This window comes from Lampetra fluviatilis, unplaced genomic scaffold, assembly GCF_964198595.1.
Source record: "Lampetra fluviatilis unplaced genomic scaffold, kcLamFluv1.1 SCAFFOLD_159, whole genome shotgun sequence".
NCBI lineage: Eukaryota > Metazoa > Chordata > Hyperoartia > Petromyzontiformes > Petromyzontidae > Lampetra > Lampetra fluviatilis.
In genome coordinates, this window is record NW_027620583.1 from 81452 (window position 1) to 104347 (window position 22896).

At 55.7% G+C, this 22896-nt stretch overlaps 1 protein-coding gene and 1 long non-coding RNA gene across 2 annotated transcripts in view; one reads left to right on the plus strand and one right to left on the minus strand.

Moving 5' to 3' along the window:
* The first annotated feature begins 5198 nt into the window (after positions 1 to 5198).
* On the plus strand, positions 5199 to 5727 carry LOC144954099 (uncharacterized). Its single transcript, XR_013641043.1, has 3 exons — positions 5199 to 5225; positions 5386 to 5463; positions 5675 to 5727. It is a non-coding gene; the product is annotated as an uncharacterized LOC144954099 (long non-coding RNA).
* Positions 5728 to 6856: 1129 nt separating this feature from the next.
* The window catches only part of BUD23 (BUD23 rRNA methyltransferase and ribosome maturation factor), a 35202-nt gene continuing 19162 nt past the window's right edge, over positions 6857 to 22896 (minus strand). Inside the window, exons 9-12 of the mRNA XM_078884673.1 lie at positions 10486 to 10531; positions 9755 to 9813; positions 8296 to 8385; positions 6857 to 7194 (exon numbers count right to left, since the gene is read on the minus strand). Coding sequence (XP_078740799.1) covers positions 7140 to 7194; positions 8296 to 8385; positions 9755 to 9813; positions 10486 to 10531 — 250 coding nt within the window. The 3' untranslated portion in view covers positions 6857 to 7139. The remainder of the gene's footprint in view (positions 7195 to 8295; positions 8386 to 9754; positions 9814 to 10485; positions 10532 to 22896) is intronic.

Here is a 22896-nt window from a genome sequence, read left to right on the forward strand (position 1 = left end):
ATAGACTCACACAGACCCATAGACTCACACAGACGCATAGACTCACCACATAGAGACCCACAGACTCACTCACACAGAGACCCATAGACTCACTCACACAGAGACCCATAGACTCACTCACAGAGACCCACAGACTCACTCACACAGTGACCCATAGACTCACCACACAGAGACCCATAGACTCACTCACACAGTGACCCATAGACTCACTCACACAGACACCTATAGACTCACTCACACAGAGACCCATAGACTCACTCACACAGACCCATAGACTCACTCACAGACCCATAGACTCACTCACAGAGACCCACAGACTCACCACACAGACCCATAGACTCACTCACACAGTGACCCATAGACTCACTCACACAGAGACCCATAGACTCACTCACAGAGACCCACAGACTCACACAGAGACCCACAGACTCGCACAGAGACCCATAGACTCGCACAGAGACTCACTCACACAGAGACCCATAGGACTCACACAGAGACTCATAGACTCACTCACACAGAGACCCATAGACTCACACAGACTCGCACAGAGACCCACAGACTCACCACACAGACCCACAGACTCACACAGAGACCCATAGACTCACACACAGACTCACACAGAGACCCACAGACTCACCACACAGACTCACAGAGTTCCACAGACTCACCACACAGACATCCACAGACTCACCACACAGACTCACACACAGAGACCCATAGACTCACTCACACAGAGACCCGTAGACTCACTCACACAGAGACCCACAGACTCACACAGAGACCCACAGACTCACACAGGCTCACCCACAGACTCACTCACACACACCACACAGAGACCCACAGGCTCACCCACAGACTCACTCACACACACTCACCACACAGAGACCCACAGGCTCACACAGGCTCACCCACAGACTCACTCACACACACTCACCACACAGAGACCCACAGACTCACACAGGCTCACCCACAGACTCACTCACACACACTCACCACACAGAGACCCACAGACTCACACAGGCTCACCCACAGACTCACTCACACACACTCACCACCACACAGAGACCCACAGACTCACACAGGCTCACCCACAGACTCACTCACACACACTCACCACACAGAGACCCACAGACTCACACAGGCTCACCCACAGACTCACTCACACACACTCACCACACAGAGACCCACAGACTCACACACAGACTCACACACAGACTCACACACAGACTCACACACACACTCACACACACAGACTCACCACACAGAGACCCACAGACTCACACACACTCACACACAGACTCACACACAGACTCACACACACACTCACACACACAGACTCACCACACAGAGACCCACAGACTCACACACACACTCACACACACAGACTCACCACACAGAGACCCACAGACTCACACACAGACTCACACACAGACTCACACACACACTCACACACACAGACTCACCACACAGAGACCCACAGACTCACACACAGACTCACACACAGACTCACACACAGACTCACACACACACTCACACACACTCACCACACAGACTCACACACAGACTCACACACAGACTCACACACAGACTCACACACACACTCACACACACACACTCACACACACACTCACACACACAGACTCACCACACAGAGACCCACAGACTCACACACAGACTCACACACAGACTCACACACAGACTCACACACACACTCACACACACACTCACACACACAGACTCACCACACAGAGACCCACAGACTCACCACACAGAGACCCACAGACTCACCACACAGAGACCCACAGACTCACAGACTCACCACACAGAGACCCACAGACTCACACACAGACTCACACACTCACCACACAGAGACCCACAGACTCACTCACAGACTCACCACACAGAGACCCACAGACTCACACACAGACTCACACACTCACCACACAGAGACCCACAGACTCACACACAGACTCACCACACAGAGACCCACAGACTCACACACAGACTCACACACTCACCACACAGAGACCCACAGACTCACACACAGACTCACACACTCACCACACAGAGACCCACAGACTCACACACAGACTCACCACACAGAGACCCACAGACTCACACACAGACTCACCACACAGAGACCCACAGACTCACACACAGACTCACAGACTCACCACACAGAGACTCACAGACTACTCACACACAGAGACCCACAGACTACTCACACACAGACACCCACAGACTCACTCACACAGACACCCACAGACTCGCACACAGACTCACCACACAGAGACCCACAGACTACTCACACACAGACTCACACACTCACCACACAGAGACCCACAGACTCACTCACCACCATCTTGTTGTGGTTGTGTCTCCGTGTGAAGGAGCGACCATCGGATGGAGCGGCGTGAGAAGCCTTACTGAGGCCTCGTCGTTGTCCACCTCCTACTCACCCTCCTACTCACCCTCCTTGTCACCCACCACCAGCTCACCCTCCTCACCCTCCTCCTCACCCACCACCTCACCTTCCACCACCACATCACCCTCCTCACCCTCCACCACCTCACCCTCCTCACTCTCACCCACCACCTCACCCACCACCACAAGCTCACCCTCCTCACCCTCCACTCCCTCACCCTCCACCACCTCACCCTTCATCACCTCCACCTCACCCACCACCACCAGCTCACCCTCCTCACTCTCCTCCTCACCCTCCACCACCACCTCACCCACCACCACCACATCACCCTCCTCACCCTCCACCACCTCACCCTCATCACCCATCACCTCCACCTCACCCACCACCACCAGCTCACCCTCCTCACCCTCCACTCCCTCACCCTCCTCACTCTCACCCACCACCTCATCATCATCGTCGTCGTCCGCGCGGGGGAGTGGTGGTGGTGGTGATCAAGGTGGTGGCAGTGTTGGTGGTGGTGGTGTTGATGGTGGTGGTGTTGATGGTGGTGGTGTTGACGGTGGTGGTGGTGGTGTTGACGGTGGTGGTGGTGGTGTTGACGGTGGTGGTGTTGACGGTTCGGTCGTGAGCAAGGTGTACGTAGAGCCCATGTCGCAAGGTTCTTGGTTATTTTATTATCTCCCCCCCCCCCCTCTCTCGTCGTCGTCATCGTCATCATCGTCGTCATCTTCATCATTATCATTGTCATCATCGTCGTCGTCATCATCGTCAGCGTCTCCGACGAGGGTACGCCAGAAGAGGTGTGACTCCGTCCTCTGCGGTAAAACTTTGTTCGTTCAAAGGCGGCGGTGGTGGAGTGGGAGGCAGGCTGACTCACTGGCTCGCTAGCTTGCTGGCTGACTCACTGACTCGCTTGCTGGCTGACTCACTGACTTGCTGGCTGACTCACTGGCTTGCTGGCTGACTCACTGGCTAGCTGACTGGCTAGCTGGCTGACTCACTGGCTTGCCGGCTGACTCACTGACTCGCTGGCTGGCTTGCTGGCTAGCTGACTGGCTAGCTGGCTGACTCACTGGCTTGCCGGCTGACTCACTGGCTAGCTGGCTGACTCACTGACTCGCTGGCTGGCTTGCTGGCTAGCTGACTGGCTAGCTGGCTGACTCACTGGCTTGCTGGCTGACTCACTGACTCACTGGCTGTCTGACTCACTGGCTAGCTGGCTGACTCACTGACTCGCTGGGTGTGTCGCTGGCTGTCTGCAGTTTGTTGTGTTGGGCTGTCGCGATTGTGATGGTCACGGTGACCGTGGTAGTTTTAGTGGCAGTGTTTGCGCGTAGTCCGTTTCGTTTACCCCCTCCCCCTGTTTTGCTACCGGTTCCCAATAAAACGTGAGAGGCGAGAGAGGGTGGGTCACGTTGTGTGTGTCTGTGTGTGGGTCACGTTGTGTGTGTGGGGGTCACGTGGTCTGTGTGTGTCACACTGTGTGGGTCACGTGTGTGTGTGTGTGTCACACTGTCATCTCGGTCAGTCGACCCGTGGCACCTGCTGGGTCTGCCCCGTGACCTCCTCCTGCCAGCGGGCGTTCGACAACTTTCACGTGGCCTCAAAGGTGCACTTGGCCTGGCACAAGCGTCGTGGTGACGTCACCACCACTTAGTGGAGAATGGCGGTTGTGTGTGTGTGGCAGTGTGTGTGTTGTGTGTGGCAGTGTGTGTGTGTCAGTGTGTGTGGCTGTGTGTGTGGCAGTGTGTGTGTGGGTGTGTGTGTGTGTGTGTCAGTGTGTGTGGCAGTGTGTGTGGCAGTGTGTGTGTGTTGTGTGGTGGCAGTGTGTGTGTGTGGCAGTGTGTGTGTGGCAGTGTGTGTGTGTGGCGGTGTGTGTGTGTGGCGGTGTGTGTGTGTGTTGTGTGTGGCAGTGTGTGTGTGTGGCAGTGTGTGTGGCTGTGTGTGTCGTGTGTGGCAGTGTGTGTAGCTGTGTGTGTGTGTGGCAGTGTGTGTGTGTGGCAGTGTGTGTCGTGTGTGGCAGTGTGTGTGTGTGTGGCTGTGTGTGTGTGTGGCAGTGTGTGTGTGTGGCTGTGTGTGTTGTGTGTGTGGCTGTGTGTGTCGTGTGTGGCAGTGTGTGTGGCTGTGTGTGTCGTGTGTGGCAGTGTGGTGTGTTGCTAAGATCTGGGCTACTTTCCGCCTGTCACAAAGGGACACAGACCACCAAGCAGAAGACAGTCACTTTAATGTGAAGACGCCACTTTAATTTAATTTCACACACACACAAGATGCCAGCAGAGACCAGGTCTCAAGACAAAGTCTCGGGGTCTCAGTCTCAGGGTCTTGAGACCAGGTCTCAAGGTCTCAGTGTCTCAGGGTTCTTGAGACCAGGTCTGAAGGTCTCAGGGTTCTTGAGACCAGGTCTCAAGGTCTCAGTGTCTCAGGGTTCTTGAGACCAGGTCTCAGGGTTCTTGAGACCAGGTCTCAGGGTTCTTGAGACCAGGTCTCAGGGTTCTTGAGACCAGGTCTCAGGGTTCTTGAGACCAGGTCTCAGGGTTCTTGAGACCAGGTCTCAGGGTTCTTGAGACCAGGTCTCAGGGTTCTTGAGACCAGGTCTCAGGGTTCTTGAGACCAGGTCTCAGGGTTCTTGAGACCAGGTCTCAGGGTTCTTGAGACCAGGTCTCAAGGTCTCAGGGTTCTTGAGACCAGGTCTCAGGGTTCATGAGACCAGGTCTCAAGGTCTCAGGGTTCTTGAGACCAGGTCTCAGGGTTCTTGAGACCAGGTCTCAAGGTCTCAGTGTCTCAGGGTTCTTGAGACCAGGTCTCAGGGTTCTTGAGACCAGGTCTCAGGGTCTTGAGACCAGGTCAGTCTCAGGGTGTCTGTCTCAGAGTCTCTCTCTTGAGACAGGGTCTCAGGGTCTAAGGGTGTCTGTCTCAGGGTCTTGAGACCAGGTCTCAAGGTCTCAGGGTCTTGAGACCAGGTCTCAGGGTCTTGAGACCGGGTGTCTGTCTCAGGGTCTCAGGGTCTTGAGACCGGGTGTCTGTCTCAGGGTCTCAGTGTCTCAGGGTCTTGAGACCAGGTCTCAGGGTCTTGAGACCGGGGTGTCTGTCTCAGGGTCTCAGTGTCTCAGGGTCTTGAGACCAGGTCTCAGGGTCTTGAGACCGGGTGTCCTGTCTCAGGGTCTTGAGACCGGGTGTCTGTCTCTGTCTCAGGGTCTTGAGACCGGGGGTCTGTCTCAGGGTCTCAGGGTCTCAGGGTCTTGAGACCAGGTCTCAGGGTCTTGAGACCGGGTGTCTGTCTCAGGGTCTCAGGGTCTTGAGACCAGGTCTCAGGGTCTTGAGACCGGGTGTCTGTCTCAGAGTCTCAGGGTCTCAGTGTCTCAGGGTCTCAGTCTCAGGGTCTCTCTCTCGAGACCAGGTGTGAGGGTCTCAGTCTCATGGTCTCAGGGTCTCAGTCTCAGGGTCTCTCTCTCGAGACCAGGTGTCAGGGTCTCAGTCTCAGGGTCTCTCTCTCGAGACCAGGTGTCAGGGTCTCAGTCTCAGGGTCTCTCTCTCGAGACCAGGTGTCAGGGTCTCAGGGTCTCAGTCTCAGGGTCTCTCTCTCGAGACCAGGTGTGAGGGTCTCAGTCTCATGGTCTCAGGGTCTCAGTCTCAGGGTCTCTCTCTCGAGACCAGGTGTCAGGGTCTCAGTCTCAGGGTCTCTCTCTCGAGACCAGGTGTGAGGGTCTCAGTCTCAGGGTCTCTCTCTCGAGACCAGGTGTGAGGGTCTCAGTCTCAGGGTCTCAGGGTCTCAGTCTCAGGGTCTCTCTCTCGAGACCAGGTGTCAGGGTCTCAGTCTCAGGGTCTCTCTCTCGAGACCAGGTGTCAGGGTCTCAGGGTCTCAGTCTCAGGGTCTCTCTCTCGAGACCAGGTCTCAGGGTCTCAGTCTCAGGGTCTCTCTCTCGAGACCAGGTGTCAGGGTCTCAGTCTCAGGGTCTCTCTCTCGAGACCAGGTGTCAGGGTCTCAGGGTCTCAGTCTCAGGGTCTCTCTCTCGAGACCAGGTCTCAGGGTCTCAGTCTCAGGGTCTCTCTCTCGAGACCAGGTGTCAGGGTCTCAGTCTCAGGGTCTCTCTCTCGAGACCAGGTGTCAGGGTCTCAGGGTCTCAGTCTCAGGGTCTCTCTCTCGAGACCAGGTGTCAGGGTCTCAGTCTCAGGGTCTCTCTCTCGAGACCAGGTGTGAGGGTCTCAGTCTCAGGGTCTCTCTCTCGAGACCAGGTGTGAGGGTCTCAGTCTCAGGGTCTCAGGGTCTCAGTCTCAGGGTCTCTCTCTCGAGACCAGGTGTCAGGGTCTCAGTCTCAGGGTCTCTCTCTCGAGACCAGGTGTCAGGGTCTCAGTCTCAGGGTCTCTCTCTCGAGACCAGGTCTCAGGGTCTCAGTCTCAGGGTCTCTCTCTCGAGACCAGGTGTCAGGGTCTCAGTCTCAGGGTCTCTCTCTCGAGACCAGGTGTCAGGGTCTCAGGGTCTCAGTCTCAGGGTCTCTCTCTCGAGACCAGGTGTCAGGGTCTCAGTCTCAGGGTCTCTCTCTCGAGACCAGGTGTGAGGGTCTCAGTCTCAGGGTCTCAGGGTCTCAGTCTCAGGGTCTCTCTCTCGAGACCAGGTGTCAGGGTCTCAGTCTCAGGGTCTCAGGGTGTCTCAGTCTCAGGGTCTTGTGGATTCCGGCTCTCTGTATGAGTCCCAGTGGCGGATGATTTTGGGAGTTTAGAACTTTGGCCTCCTCTTCCTCCCCGTGTACTTTGAGTCGCATTTCACCTCCCTGCAAACAACAACAACGACAGACAAACAACAACAGTCAGACTCACACCCTGACAAGACCTGGAGCGGAGTGAGGTGGAGGTAAAACACGGAGCGGAGTGAGTGACACGGAGTGGAGTGAGTGACACGGAGTGGAGTGAGTGACACGGAGCGGATTGAGTGACACGGAGTGGAGTGAGGTGGAGGTAAAACACGGAGCGGAGTGAGTGACACGGAGCGGAGTGAGGTGGAGGTAAAACACGGAGCGGAGTGAGTGACACGGAGCGGAGTGAGGTGGAGGTAAAACACGGAGCGGAGTGAGTGACACGGAGCGGAGTGAGTGACACGGAGTGGAGTGAGGTGGAGGTAAAACACGGAGCGGAGTGAGTGACACGGAGTGGAGTGAGGTGGAGGTAAAACACGGAGCGGAGTGAGTGACACGGAGCGGAGTGAGTGACACGGAGTGGAGTGAGGTGGAGGTAAAACACGGAGCGGAGTGAGTGACACAGGAGCGGAGTGAGTGACACGGAGTGGAGTGAGGTGGAGGTAAAACACGGAGCGGAGTGAGTGACACGGAGTGGAGTGAGTGACACGGAGTGGAGTGAGTGACACGGAGTGGAGTGAGTGACACGGAGTGGAGTGAGTGACACGGAGTGGAGTGAGGTGGAGGTAAAACAGGGAGCGGAGTGAGTGACACGGAGTGGAGTGAGTGACACGGAGTGGAGTGAGTGACACGGAGCGGAGTGAGTGACACGGAGTGGAGTGAGTGACACGGAGCGGAGTGAGTGACACGGAGTGGAGTGAGGTGGAGGTAAAACAGGGAGCGGAGTGAGTGACACGGAGTGGAGTGAGTGACACGGAGCGGAGTGAGTGACACGGAGTGGAGTGAGGTGGAGGTAAAACACGGAGTGGAGTGAGTGACACGGAGCGGAGTGAGTGACACGGAGTGGAGTGACTTGGAGGTAAAACACGGAGTGGAGTGAGTGACACGGAGCGGAGTGAGTGACACGGAGTGGAGTGACTTGGAGGTAAAACACGGAGTGGAGTGAGTGACACGGAGTGGAGTGAGGTGGAGGTAAAACACGGAGTGGAGTGTGGTGAGCGTGTGGATCCGGAGTCTCACTTTCCCTGGCGCCTCCTCCGTTCCTTCTTTTCCAAAATCCAGTCGCGGCTTTTCTTGATGGAGGAGCCGCGGGCAGCCTTAGCCCTCAGCCTGGGAGAGGCAGACAGGGTGTGAGGGTGTGTACACGTGTGTGTGTGTGTACACGTGTGTGTGTGGCAGTGTGTGTGTGTGTACACGTATGTGTACACGTGTGTGTGTACAGGTGTGTGTGTGCACTGTGTGTGTGTACAGGTGTGTGTGTACACGTGTGTGTGTGTACAGGTGTGTGTGTACACTGTGTGTGTGTCTGAGTGGGTGGGTGAGCGAGTGGGTGGGTGAGCGAGTGGGCGGTTGAGTGAATGAGTGGGTGAGTGAGTGAGTCAGCGGGTTGAGTTAATGAGTGGGTGGGTGAATGGATGAGTGAGTGGATGAGTGAGTGAGTGGATGAGTGGGTGGGTGGGTGAGTGAGTGGTTGAGTGAGTAGATGAGTGGGTGAGTGAATGGATGAGTGGGTGAGTGAGTGGGTGGGTGAGTGAGCGGATGAGTGGGTGGGTGGGTGAGTGGGTGAGTGGGTGGGTGAGTGGGCAAGTGAGTGAATGAGTGGCTGAGTGAGTGGGTGGGTGAGTGAGTGGTTGAGTGAGTAGATGAGTGGGTGAGTGAATGGATGAGTGGGTGGGTGAGTGGGTGAGTGAGCGAGTGAGTGGGTGGGTGGGTGAGTGGGTGAGTGGGTGGGTGAGTGGGCAAGTGAGTGAATGAGTGGCTGAGTGAGTGGGTGGGTGAGTGAGTGGTTGAGTGAGTAGATGAGTGGGTGAGTGAATGGATGAGTGGGTGGGTGGGTGGGTGAGTGGGTGAGTGGGTGAGTGAGTGGTTGAGTGAGTAGATGAGTGGGTGAGTGAATGGATGAGTGAGTGGATGAGTGAGTGAGTGGGTGAGTGGATGAGTGGGTGGGTGGGTGAGTGGGCAAGTGAGTGAATGAGTGGCTGAGTGAGTGGGTGGGTGAGTGAGTGGTTGAGTGAGTAGATGAGTGGGTGAGTGAGTGAGTGAGTGGGTGGGTGAGTGAGTGAGCGAGTGAGTGAGTGAGCGAGTGAGTGAGCGAAGTGAGCGAGTGAGCGAGTGAGCGAGTGAGCGAGCGAGTGAGTGAGCGAGTGGAGCGAGTGAATGAGTGAGTGAGTGAGCGAGTGAGTGAGCGAGTGAGTGAATGAGTGAGTGAGTGAGCGAGTGAATGAGTGAGTGAGCGAGTGAGTGAGTGAGTGAATGAGTGAGTGAGCGAGGTGAGTGAGTGAGCGAGTGAGTGAATGAGTGAGTGAGCGAGTGAATGAGTGGGTGAATGAATGAGTGAGTGAGCGAGTGAGTGAATGAGTGAGTGAGCGAGTGAATGAGTGGGTGAATGAATGAGTGAGTGAGTGTGTGAGTGAGCGAGTGAGTGAGCGAAGTGAGCGAGTGAGTGAGCGAGTGAATGAATGAGTGGGTGAGTAGTTACCGATGATTTGTGAACTGGGCTTGTGATCTTTGATCCGACTCCGATTCACAGCCCAGAGCCTGCAAGAGAGTCGATGGGTTAACGAGTTGATTGATTAGATAGTTGATCAGTTAGATAATTGATTAGTCATAGAGTTGATCAGTTAGATAATCGATCAGTTAGATAATTGATCTGTTAGATAATCGATCAGATAGATAATCGATCAGTTAGATAAATGACCAGTTAGATAATTGATCAGTTAGATAATCGATCAGATAGATAATCGATCAGTTAAGTAATTGATCAGTTAGATAATCGATCAGTCAGATAGTTGATTAGTGAGATAGTTAATCAGTCAGATAATTGATTAGTGAGATAATTGATCAGTTAGATAGTTGATCAGTTAGATAATTGATTGATTAGATAATTGATTGATTAGATAGTTGATCAGTCAGATAGTTGATCGGTTAGATAGTTGATTAGTGAGATAGTTGATCAGTCAGATAATCGATTAGAGATAATTGATCAGTTAGATAATCGATCAGTTAGATAATTGATCGGTCAGATAGTTGATTAGTGAGATAGTTGATCAGTAAGATGGTTAAATAATTGATTGATTAGATAATTTATCGACTAGAGAGTTGATTAGTGAGATATTTGATCAGTCAGATAGTTGAGTAGATAATTGATCAGTTAAATAGTTAATGAGTTAACTAATTGATGAGTTGGCGAGTTTGGTGTCGACTCGTTACCTTGGGAAGGACGCTCTGAGATCCAGAAAACAAGCACAGGAAGATCCTGCAGAGACACAGATGGTGAGTGAGTGGTGAGTGAGTGGTTGAGTGAGTAGGTGAGTGAGTGAGTGAGTGGTGAGTGGGTGGGTGAGTGAGTGGTGAGTGAGTGGTGAGTGGGTGGTGAGTGAGTGGTGAGTGAGTGGTGAGTGGGTGGTGAGTGGTGAGTGAGTGGTGAGTGAGTGGTGAGTGGGTGGTGAATGAGTGAGTGGTGAGTGAGTGGTGAGTGTGTGGTTGAGTGAGTAGGTGAGTGAGTGAGTGGGTGGTGAATGAGTGAGTGGTGAGTGAGTGGTGAGTGAGTGGTGAGTGAGTGGTGAGTGAGTGGTGAGTGAGTGGTTGAGTGAGTAGGTGAGTGAGTGAGTGAGTGGTGAGTGGGTGGGTGAGTGAGTGGTGAGTGAGTGGTGAGTGGGTGGTGAGTGAGTGGTGAGTGAGTGGTGAGTGGGTGGTGAGTGAGTGGTGAGTGAGTGGTGAGTGAGTGGTGAGTGGGTGGTGAATGAGTGAGTGGTGAGTGAGTGGTGAGTGTGTGGTTGAGTGAGTAGGTGAGTGAGTGAGTGGGTGGTGAATGAGTGAGTGGTGAGTGAGTGGTGAGTGGGTGGTTGAGTGAGTAGGTGAGTGAGTGAGTGGGTGGTGAGTGAGTGGTGAGTGAGTGGTGAGTGAGTGGTGAGTGGTGAGTGGGTGGTGAGTGAGTGGTGAGTGAGTGGTGAGTGTGTGGTGAGTGAGTGGTGAGTGGGTGGTTGAGTGAGTAGGTGAGTGAGTGAGTGAGTGGTGAGTGGGTGGGTGAGTGAGTGGTGAGTGTGTGGTGAGTGAGTGGTGAGTGAGTGGTGAGTGAGTGAGTGGGTGGTGAGTGGGTGGTGAGTGAGTGGTGAGTGGGTGGTGAGTGAGTGGTGAGTGTGTGGTGAGTGAGTGGTGAGTGAGTGGTGAGTGTGTGGTGAGTGGTGAGTGTGTGGTGGGGTGGTGAGTGGGTGGTGAGTGAGTGGTGAGTGAGTGGTGAGTGAGTGGTGAGTGGGTGGTGAGTGGGTGGTGAGTGTGTGGTGAGTGAGTGGTGAGTGAGTGGTTGAGTGAGTAGGTGAGTGAGTGAGTGAGTGGTGAGTGGGTGGGTGAGTGAGTGGTGAGTGAGTGGTGAGTGGGTGGTGAGTGAGTGGTGTGTGAGTGGTGAGTGGGTGGTGAGTGAGTGGTGAGTGAGTGGTGAGTGAGTGGTGAGTGGGTGGTGAATGAGTGAGTGGTGAGTGAGTGGTGAGTGTGTGGTGAGTGAGTGGTGAGTGAGTGAGTGGGGTGGTGATGAGTGAGTGGTGAGTGAGTGGTGAGTGGGTGGTTGAGTGAGTAGGTGAGTGAGTGAGTGGGTGGTGAGTGAGTGGTGAGTGAGTGGTGAGTGAGTGGTGAGTGGTGAGTGGGTGGTGAGTGAGTGGTGAGTGAGTGGTGAGTGTGTGGTGAGTGAGTGGTGAGTGGGTGGTGAGTGAGTAGGTGAGTGAGTGAGTGAGTGGTGAGTGGGTGGGTGAGTGAGTGGTGAGTGTGTGGTGAGTGAGTGGTGAGTGAGTGGTGAGTGAGTGAGTGGGTGGTGAGTGGGTGGTGAGTGAGTGGTGTGTGGGTGGTGAGTGAGTGGTGAGTGTGTGGTGAGTGAGTGGTGAGTGAGTGGTGAGTGTGTGGTGAGTGGTGAGTGTGTGGTGGGTGGTGAGTGGGTGGTGAGTGAGTGGTGAGTGAGTGGTGAGTGAGTGGTGGTGGGTGGTGAGTGGTGAGTGGTGAGTGAGTGGTGAGTGGGTGGGTGGGTGAGTGAGTGGGTGGGTGAGTGAGTGGTGAGTGGGTGGTGAGTGAGTGGTGAGTGTGTGGGTGGGTGGTGAGTGAGTGGTGAGTGGGTGGTGAGTGGGTGGTGAGTGAGTGGTGAGTGAGTGGTGAGTGAGTGGTGAGTGAGTGGTGAGTGGGTGGTTGAGTGAGTGGTGAGTGAGTGAGTGAGTGGTGAGTGGGTGGGTGAGTGAGTGGTGAGTGTGTGGTGAGTGAGTGGTGAGTGAGTGGTGAGTGGGTGGTGAGTGAGTGGTGAGTGAGTGGTGAGTGTGTGGTGAGTGGGTGGTGAGTGAGTGAGTGGTGAGTGAGTGGTGAGTGAGTGGTGAGTGTGTGGTGAGTGGTGAGTGGGTGGTGAGTGAGTGAGTGGTGAGTGAGTGGTGAGTGAGTGGTGAGTGGTGGTGAGTGAGTGTGTGGTGAGTGGTGAGTGTGTGGTGAGTGGTGAGTGGGTGGTGAGTGAGTGAGTGGTGAGTGAGTGGTGGTGAGTGGTGAGTGAGTGAGTGGTGAGTGAGTGGTGAGTGAGTGGTGAGTGAGTGGTGAGTGTGTGGTGAGTGGGGTGGGTGAGTGAGTGGTGAGTGGGTGAGTGAGTGGTGAGTGAGTGGTGAGTGAGTGGTGAGTGAGTGGTGAGTGGTGAGTGGGGTGGGTGAGTGAGTGATGAGTGAGTGAGTGGGTGAGTGGTGAGTGAGTGGTGAGTGAGTGGTGAGTGAGTGGTTGAGTGAGTAGGTGAGTGAGTGAGTGAGTGGTGAGTGGGTGGGTGAGTGAGTGGTGAGTGGGTGGTGAGTGAGTGGTGAGTGAGTGGTGAGTGGGTGGTGAGTGAGTGGTGAGTGAGTGGTGAGTGAGTGGTGAGTGGGTGGTGATGAGTGAGTGGTGAGTGAGTGGTGAGTGTGTGGTGAGTGAGTAGGTGAGTGAGTGAGTGGGGTGGTGAATGAGTGAGTGGTGAGTGAGTGGTGAGTGGGTGGTTGAGTGAGTAGGTGAGTGAGTGAGTGGGTGGTGAGTGAGTGGTGAGTGAGTGGTGAGTGAGTGGTGAGTGGTGAGTGGGTGGTGAGTGAGTGGTGAGTGAGTGGTGAGTGTGTGGTGAGTGAGTGGTGAGTGGGTGGTGAGTGAGTTGGTGAGTGAGTGAGTGAGTGGTGAGTGGGTGGGTGAGTGAGTGGTGAGTGTGTGGTGAGTGAGTGGTGAGTGAGTGGTGAGTGAGTGAGTGGGTGGTGAGTGGGTGGTGAGTGAGTGGTGAGTGGGTGGTGAGTGAGTGGTGAGTGTGTGGTGAGTGAGTGGTGAGTGAGTGGTGAGTGTGTGGTGAGTGAGTGGTGAGTGTGTGGTGGGTGGTGAGTGAGTGGTGAGTGAGTGGTGAGTGAGTGGTGAGTGGGTGGTGAGTGAGTGAGTGGTGAGTGAGTGGTGAGTGGGTGGGTGGGTGAGTGAGTGGGTGGTGAGTGAGTGGTGAGTGGGTGGTGAGTGAGTGGTGAGTGTGTGGGTGGGTGGTGAGTGAGTGGTGAGTGAGTGGTGAGTGGGTGGTGAGTGAGTGGTGAGTGAGTGGTGAGTGAGTGGTGAGTGAGTGGTGAGTGGTGAGTGGGTGGTGAGTGAGTGATGAGTGAGTGAGTGGGTGAGTGGTGAGTGGGTGGTGAGTGGTGAGTGGGTGGTGAGTGAGTGATGAGTGAGTGAGTGGGTGAGTGGTGAGTGGGTGGTGAGTGAGTGGTGAGTGAGTGGTGAGTGGGTGGTGAGTGAGTGGGTGGGTGAGTGGTGAGTGAGTGGTGAGTGGGTGGTGAGTGTGTGGTGAGTGAGTGGTGAGTGAGTGGTGAGTGAGTGGTGAGTGGGTGGTGAGTGAGTGGTGAGTGAGGGTGGTGAGTGGAGTGGTGAGTGGGTGGTGAGTGAGTGGTGAGTGAGTGAGTGAGTGGTGAGTGAGTGGTGAGTGAGTGGTGAGTGGGTGGTGAGTGGGTGGTGAGTGAGTGGTGAGTGGGTGGTGAGTGAGTGGTGAGTGGGTGGTGAGTGGGTGGTGAGTGGGTGGTGAGTGAGTGGTGAGTGGGTGGTGAGTGGGTGGTGAGTGAGTGGTGAGTGAGTGGTGAGTGGGTGGTGAGTGGGTGGTGAGTGAGTGGTGAGTGAGTGGTGAGTGAGTGGTGAGTGTGTGGTGAGAGTGGTGAGTGAGTGGTGGTGAGTGAGTGGTGAGTGAGTAGGTGAGTGAGTGAGTGGTGAGTGAGTGGTGAGTGAGTGAGTGGTGAGTGAGTGGTGAGTGAGTAGGTGAGTGAGTGGGTGGTGAGTGAGGTGAGTGAGTGGTGAGTGAGTGGTGAGTGGAGTGTGTGGTGAGTGAGTGGTGAGTGGGTGGTGAGTGAGTGGTGAGTGTGTGGTGAGTGAGTGGTGAGTGAGTGGTGAGTGAGTGGTGAGTGAGTGGTGAGTGTGTGGTGAGTGGGTGAGTGGTGAGTGAGTGGTGGGTGAGTGGTGGGTGAGTGGTGAGTGGGTGGTGAGTGAGTGGTGAGTGAGTGGGTGAGTGAGTGGTGGGTGAGTGGTGGGTGAGTGGTGAGTGGGTGGTGAGTGAGTGGTGAGTGAGTGGTGAGTGAGTGGGTGGGTGAGTGGTGAGTGAGTGAGTGGTGGGTGGTGAGTGAGTGGGTGGGTGAGTGGTGAGTGAGTGGTGAGAGGGTGGTGAGTGAGTGGGTGGGTGAGTGGTGAGTGAGTGGTGAGTGGGTGGTGAGTGAGTGGGTGGGTGAGTGGTGAGTGAGTGGTGAGTGGGTGGTGAGTGGGTGGTGAGTGAGTGGTGAGTGAGTGGTGGTGAGTGAGTGGTGAGTGGGTGGTGAGTGAGTGGTGAGTGAGTGGTGAGTGAGTGGTGAGTGTGTGGTGAGTGAGTGGTGAGTGAGTGAGTGGTGAGTGAGTGGTGAGTGAGTAGGTGAGTGAGTGGGTGGTGAGTGAGTGGTGAGTGAGTGAGTGGTGAGTGAGTGGTGAGTGAGTGGGTGGTGAGTGAGTGGTGGGTGAGTGAGTGGTGAGTGGGTGGTGAGTGAGTGGTGAGTGTGTGGTGAGTGAGTGGTGAGTGAGTGGTGAGTGAGTGGTGAGTGAGTGGTGAGTGGGTGAGTGGTGAGTGAGTGGTGGGTGAGTGGTGGGTGAGTGGTGAGTGGGTGGTGAGTGAGTGGTGAGTGGTGGTGAGTGGGTGGTGAGTGAGTGGGTGGGTGAGTGGTGAGTGAGTGGTGAGTGGGTGGTGAGTGTGTGGTGAGTGAGTGGTGAGTGAGTGGTGAGTGAGTGGTGAGTGGGTGGTGAGTGAGTGGTGAGTGAGTGGTGAGTGAGTGGTGAGTGAGTGAGTGGTGAGTGAGTGGTGAGTGAGTGGTGAGTGAGTGAGTAGGTGAGTGAGTGGTGAGTGAGTGGTGAGTGAGTGGTGAGTGAGTGGTGAGTGGGTGGTGAGTGAGTGGTGAGTGAGTGGTGAGTGAGTGAGTGGTGAGTGAGTGGTGAGTGGGTGGTGAGTGAGTGGTGAGTGAGTGGTGAGTGAGTGTGTGGTGAGTGAGTGGTGAGTGGGTGGTGAGTGAGTGGTGAGTGTGTGGTGAGTGAGTGGTGAGTGAGTGGTGAGTGAGTGGTGAGTGGGTGGTGAGTGGGTGGTGAGTGAGTGGTGAGTGAGTGGTGAGTGAGTGGTGAGTGAGTGGTGAGTGGGTGGTGAGTGAGTGGTGAGTGAGTGGTGAGTGGAGTGGTGAGTGAGGAGTGAGTGGTGAGTGAGTGGTGAGTGTGTGAGTGGTGAGTGAGTGGTGAATGAGTGGTGAGTGGTGAGTGGGTGGTGAGTGGTGAGTGGTGAGTGGTGGTGAGTGAGTGTGAGTGAGTGAGTGAGTAGGTGAGTGAGTGAGTGGTGAGTGAGTGGTGAGTGAGTGTGAGTGGTGAGTGGTGAGTGAGTGGTGAGTGAGGTGGTGAGTGAGTGGTGAGTGAGTGGTGAGTGAGTGAGTGGTGAGTGAGTGGTGAGTGAGTGAGTGGTGAGTGAGTGGTGAGTGAGTGGTGAGTGAGTGTGTGGTGAGTGAGTGGTGAGTGGGTGGTGAGTGGTGAGTGGTGGTGAGTGAGTGGTGAGTGAGTGGTGAGTGAGTGGTGAGTGAGTGTGTGGTGAGTGAGTGGTGAGTGGTGGTGAGTGAGTGGTGAGTGAGTGGTGAGTGAGTGGTGAGTGAGTGTGTGAGTGAGTGGTGAGTGAGTGGTGAGTGAGTGGTGGTGAGTGAGTGGTGAGTGAGTGAGTGGTGAGTGAGTGGTGAGTGAGTGAGTGGTGAGTGAGTGTGAGTGAGTGGTGAGTGGGTGGTGAGTGAGGGTGAGTGGTGAGTGGTGAGTGGTGAGTGAGTGGTGAGTGAGTGGTGAGTGAGTGGTGAGTGGGTGGTGAGTGAGTGGTGAGTGAGTGGTGAGTGGAGTGGTGAGTGGGTGGTGAGTGTGTGGTGAGTGAGTGTGAGTGAGTGGTGAGTGTGGTGAGTGGGTGGTGAGTGAGTGGTGAGTGAGTGGTGAGTGGGTGGTGAGTGAGTGGTGAGTGAGTGAGTGAGTGGTGATGTGAGTGGTGAGTGAGTGGTGAGTGGGTGGTGAGTGGGTGGTGAGTGAGTGGTGAGTGGGTGGTGAGTGAGTGGTGAGTGGGTGGTGAGTGGGTGGTGAGGTGAGTGGTGAGTGGGTGGTGAGTGAGTGGTGAGTGAGTGGTGAGTGGGTGGTGAGTGAGTGGTGAGTGAGTGGTGAGTGGAGTGGTGAGTGAGTGGTGAGTGGAGTGGTGAGTGGAGTGGTGAGTGGGTGGTGAGTGGGTGGTGAGTGAGTGGTGAGTGTGTGTGGTGAGTGAGTGGTGAGTGGGTGGTGAGTGAGTGTGAGTGAGTGTGTGGTGAGTGAGTGGTGAGTGGGTGGTGAGTGAGGTGAGTGAGTGAGAGGTGAGTGGTGAGTGAGTGAGTGGTGAGTGAGTGTGAGTGAGTGAGTGGTGAGTGAGTGAGTGGTGAGTGGTGAGTGAGTGGTGAGTGAGTGGTGAGTGGTGGTGAGTGAGTGGTGAGTGGTGATGAGTGGTGAGTGTGAGTGGTGAGTGGGTGGTGAGTGAGTGGTGAGTGAGTGGTGAGTGAGTGGTGAGTGAGTGGTGAGTGTGTGTGGTGAGTGGGTGAGTGGTGAGTGAGTGGTGGGTGAGTGAGTGGGTGAGTGGTGAGTGGGTGGTGAGTGAGTGGTGAGTGAGTGGTGAGTGAGTGGTGAGTGGGTGGTGAGTGAGTGGTGAGTGAGTGGTGGGTGAGTGGTGAGTGAGTGGTGAGTGGGTGGTGAGTGTGTGGTGAGTGAGTGGTGAGTGAGTGGTGAGTGAGTGGTGAGTGGGTGGTGAGTGAGTGAGTGGTGAGTGAGTGGTGAGTGAGTGAGTAGGTGAGTGAGTGAGTGGTGAGTGAGTGGTGAGTGGTGAGTGAGTGGTGAGTGAGTGAGTAGGTGAGTGAGTGAGTGGTGAGTGAGTGGTGAGTGAGTGAGTGGTGAGTGAGTGGTGAGTGAGTGTGTGGTGAGTGAGTGGTGAGTGGTGAGTGAGTGGTGAGTGTGTGGTGAGTGAGTGGGTGGTGAGTGAGGGTGAGTGAGTGGTGAGTGAGTGGTGAGTGGTGAGTGAGTGGTGAGTGAGTGGTGAGTGAGTGAGTGGTGAGTGAGTGGTGAGTGAGTGTGTGGTGAGTGAGTGGTGAGTGGGTGGTGAGTGAGTGGTGAGTGTGTGGTGAGTGAGTGGTGAGTGGTGAGTGAGTGGTGAGTGAGTGGTGAGTGAGTGGTGAGTGAGTGGTGAGTGGGTGGTGAGTGGGTGGTGAGTGAGTGGTGAGTGAGTGGTGAGTGAGTGGTGAGTGGGTGGGTGAGTGGGTGGGTGAGTGGGTGGGTGAGTGGGTGGGTGAGTGGGTGGGTGAGTGGGTGGGTGGGTGAGTGAGTGGTGAGTGAGTGGTGAGTGGGTGGTGAGTGAGTGGTGAGTGTGTGGTGAGTGGGTGAGTGGTGAGTGAGTGGTGGGTGAGTGGTGGGTGAGTGGTGAGTGGGTGGTGAGTGAGTGGTGAGTGAGTGGTGAGTGGGTGGTGAGTGAGTGGGTGGGTGAGTGGTGAGTGAGTGGTGAGTGGGTGGTGAGTGTGTGGTGAGTGAGTGGTGAGTGAGTGGTGAGTGAGTGGTGAGTGGGTGGTGAGTGAGTGGTGAGTGAGTGGTGAGTGAGTGGTGAGTGGGTGGTTGAGTGAGTAGGTGAGTGAGTGAGTGAGTGGTGAGTGAGTGGTGAGTGAGTGGTGAGTGGGTGGTGAGTGGGTGGTGAGTGAGTGGTGAGTGGGTGGTGAGTGGGTGGTGAGTGAGTGGTGAGTGGGTGGTGAGTGAGTGGTGAGTGGGTGGTGAGTGGGTGGTGAGTGGGTGGTGAGTGAGTGGTGAGTGGGTGGTGAGTGAGTGGTGAGTGGGTGGTGAGTGGGTGGTGAGTGAGTGGTGAGTGAGTGGTGAGTGAGTGGTGAGTGTGTGGTGAGTGAGTGGTGAGTGAGTGGTGAGTGAGTGAGTGGTGAGTGAGTGGTGAGTGAGTGAGTAGGTGAGTGAGTGAGTGAGTGAGTGAGTGAGTGGTGAGTGGGTGGTGAGTGAGTGGTGAGTGAGTGGTGAGTGAGTGAGTGGTGAGTGAGTGGTGAGTGAGTGTGTGGTGAGTGAGTGGTGAGTGGGTGGTGAGTGAGTGGTGAGTGAGTGGTGAGTGAGTGGTGAGTGGGTGGTGAGTGGGTGGTGAGTGAGTGGTGAGTGAGTGAGTGAGTGGTGAGTGAGTGGTGAGTGGGTGGGTGAGTGGGTGGGTGAGTGGGTGGGTGAGTGGGTGGGTGGGTGAGTGAGTGAGTGGTGAGTGAGTGGTGAGTGTGTGGTGAGTGAGTGGTGAGTGTGTGGTGGGTGGTGAGTGGGTGGTGAGTGAGTGGTGAGTGTGTGGTGAGTGGGTGAGAGTGGTGAGTGAGTGGTGGGTGAGTGGTGGGTGAGTGGTGAGTGGGTGGTGAGTGAGTGAGTGGTGAGTGTGTGGTGAGTGGTGAGTGGGTGGTGAGTGAGTGGTGAGTGAGTGTGTGTGGTGAGTGAGTGGTGAGTGGGTGGTGAGTGAGTGGTGAGTGTGTGGTGAGTGTGTGGTGAGTGGGTGGTGAGTGAGTGGTGAGTGAGTGGTGAGTGAGAGTGGTGAGTGTGTGTGTGTGAGTGAGTGGTGAGTGGTGAGTGAGTGGTGGGTGAGTGGTGGGTGAGTGGTGAGTGGTGAGTGGGTGGTGAGTGAGTGGTGAGTGTGTGGTGAGTGGTGAGTGGGTGGTGAGTGAGTGGTGAGTGGGTGGGTGGGTGAGTGGGTGGGTGGGTGAGTGGGTGGGTGAGTGGTGAGTGGCTGGTGAGTGAGTGGTGAGTGTGGTGAGTGAGTGGTGAGTGTGTGGTGAGTGGGTGGTGAGTGAGTGGTGGGTGAGTGAGTGGTGAGTGTGTGGTGAGTGTGTGGTGAGTGAGTGGTGAGTGGGTGAGTGGTGAGTGAGTGGTGGGTGAGTGGTGGGTGAGTGGTGAGTGGGTGGTGAGTGAGTGGTGAGTGTGTGGTGAGTGGTGAGTGGGTGGTGAGTGAGTGGTGAGTGGGTGGGTGGGTGAGTGGGTGGGTGAGTGAGTGGTGAGTGAGTGGTGGTGAGTGGTGAGTGAGTGGTGAGTGGCTGGTGAGTGAGTGGTGAGTGAGTGGTGAGTGGGTGGTGAGTGAGTGGTGAGTGGGTGGTGAGTGGGTGGTGAGTGAGTGGTGAGTGGGTGGTGAGTGAGTGGTGAGTGAGTGGTGAGTGAGTGTGAGTGAGTGGTGAGTGAGTGGTGAGTGGGTGGTGAGTGGGTGGTGAGTGAGTGGTGAGTGAGTGGTGAGTGAGTGGTGGGTGAGTGGTGGGTGAGTGAGTGGTGAGTGAGTGGTGAGTGAGTGGTGAGTGAGTGGTGAGTGAGTGGTGAGTGATGTGAGTGGTGAGTGAGTGGTGAGTGAGTGGTGGGTGAGTGGTGGGTGAGTGAGTGGTGAGTGAGTGGTGAGTGTGTGGTGAGTGAGTGAGTGGTGAGTGAGTGAGTGGTGAGTGGCTGGTGAGTGGCTGGTGAGTGAGTGGTGAGTGAGTGGTGAGTGAGTGGTGAGTGAGTGGTGAGTGTATGAGTGAGTGGTGAGTGGGTGGTGAGTGAGTGGTGAGTGAGTGGTGAGTGAGTGGTGAGTGAGTGGGTGGGTGAGTGGGTGGGTGGGTGGGTGGGTGAGTGAGTGGGTGGGTGGGTGAGTGGTGAGTGAGTGGTGAGTGGGTGAGTGAGTGGGTGGGTGAGTGGGTGGGTGAGTGGGTGGGTGAGTGGTGTGGGTGAGTGGGTGGGTGGGTGAGTGGGTGGGTGGGTGAGTGGGTGGGTGAGTGAGTGAGTGTGTGGTGAGTGTATGAGTGGTGAGTGAGTGGTGAGTGGGTGAGTGAGTGGTGAGTGGGTGGTGAGTGAGTGGGTGAGTGAGTGAGTGGTGAGTGAGTGGTGAGTGGGTGGGTGGGTGAGTGGTGAGTGTATGAGTGGTGAGTGAGTGAGTGGTGAGTGAGTGGTGAGTGGGTGAGTGAGTGGGTGGGTGAGTGGGTGGGTGAGTGGGTGGGTGAGTGGGTGGGTGAGTGGGTGAGTGGGTGAGTGATGAGTGTGTGAGTGAGTGAGTGGTGAGTGAGTGGGTGAGTGTGTGAGTGAGTGGGTGGATGAGTGAGTGAGTGGGTGGCTGAGTGAGTGGGTGAGTGAGTGGTGAGTGGGTGGGTGAGTGAGTGAGTGGGTGGATGAGTGAGTGAGTGTGTGAGTGAGTGTGTGAGTGGTGAGTGAGTGAGTGGGTGGGTGAGTGGGTGAGTGAGTGGTGAGTGTGTGAGTGAGTGGTGGTTGAGTGAGTGAGTGGTGAGTGGGTGAGTGAGTGAGTGGCTGAGTGAGTGAGTGTGTGAGTGAGTGGTGAGTGAGTGAGTGTGTGAGTGAGTGGCTGAGTGAGTGAGTGTGTGAGTGAGTGAGTGAGTGGTGAGTGAGTGAGTGGTGAGTGAGTGGGTGAGTGGTGAGTGGGTGAGTGAGTGGGTGAGTGAGTGGGTGGGTGGGTGAGTGAGTGTGTGAGTGGTGAGTGAGTGGTGAGTGAGTGAGTGGGTGGGTGAGTGAGTGGTGAGTGAGTGGATGAGTGAGTGGTGAGTGTGTGGGTGAGTGAGTGGTGAGTGGGTGGGTGGGTGAGTGAGTGGTGAGTGTATGAGTGGTGAGTAGGTGAGTGAGTGGGTGGGTGGGTGAGTGGGTGGGTGGGTGAGTGGGTGGGTGGGTGGGTGAGTGGGTGGGTGAGTGAGTGAGTGGGTGAGTGAGTGAGTGGGTGGGTGAGTGAGTGAGTGGGTGGGTGGGTGGGTGGGTGGGTGAGTGAGTGAGTGGGTGGGTGGGTGAGTGGGTGGGTGGGTGAGTGAGTGAGTGTGTGAGTGAGTGTGTGAGTGGGTGAGTGAGTGGTGAGTGAGTGGTGAGTGAGTGGGTGTGTGAGTGGGTGAGTGAAAGAGTGGGTGAGTGAGTGAATGGGTGGGTGAGTGAGTGGGTGAGTGGGTGGGTGAGTGAGTGGTGAGTGGGTGGGTGGGTGAGTGAGTGGTGAGTGATGAGTGTGTGAGTGAGTGAGTGAGTGGGTGAGTGGGTGAGTGGTGAGTGTGTGAGTGAGTGGTGGATAAGTGAGTGAGTGGGTGGCTGAGTGAGTGGGTGTGAGTGAGTGGTGAGTGGGTGGTGAGTGAGTGAGTGTGTGAGTGAGTGTGTGAGTGGTGAGTGAGTGAGTGGTGAGTGAGTGGGTGAGTGAGTGGGTGAGTGAGTGGTGGTTGAGTGAGTGAGTGTGAGTGGTGAGTGAGTGTGTGAGTGAGTGAGTGGGTGAGTGAGTGGTGAGTGAGTGGTGGGTGAGTGAGTGGTGAGTGAGTGGTGAGTGAGTGAGTGGGTGGTGAGTGAGTGGGTGAGTGAGTGAGTGGGTGAGTGAGTGGTGAGTGAGTGGGTGGGTGAGTGGGTGGTGGGTGAGTGGGTGGGTGAGTGAGTGGTGAGTGGGTGGGTGAGTGGTGAGTGAGTGGTGAGTGAGTGGATGAGTGAGTGGGTGAGTGGTGAGTGAGTGAGTGTGAGTGAGTGAGTGGTGAGTGAGTGGGTGGTGAGTGAGTGGGTGAGTGAGTGGTGGGTGAGTGGGTGAGTGAGTGGTGAGTGAGTGGTGAGTGGTGAGTGAGTGAGTGGTGAGTGAGTGAGTGAGTGGTGAGTGAGTGGTGAGTGAGTGAGTGAGTGGTGAGTGAGTGAGTGAGTGGTGAGTGAGTGAGTGAGTGGTGACTGAGTGGTGAGTGGTGAGTGAGTGGTGAGTGAGTGAGTGGTGAGTGAGTGAGTGAGTGGTGACTGAGTGGTGAGTGAGTGAGTGAGTGGTGAGTGAGTGAGTGGTGAGTGGTGAGTGAGTGGTGAGTGAGTGGTGACTGAGTGAGTGAGTGGTGAGTGAGTGGTGAGTGGTGAGTGGTGAGTGAGTGGTGAGTGAGTGAGTGGTGTGTGAGTGAGTGGGTGAGTGGTGAGTGAGTGGGTGAGTGAGTGGTGACTGAGTGAGTGAGTGGTGAGTGAGTGGTGAGTGGTGAGTGAGTGGTGACTGAGTGAGTGAGTGGTGATGAGTGAGTGAGTGGTGGTGAGTGGGTGAGTGAGTGAGTGGTGAGTGGGTGGGTGAGTGGGTGGGTGGGTGGGTGAGTGGGTGGGTGATGTGAGTGGTGAGTGGGTGGGTGA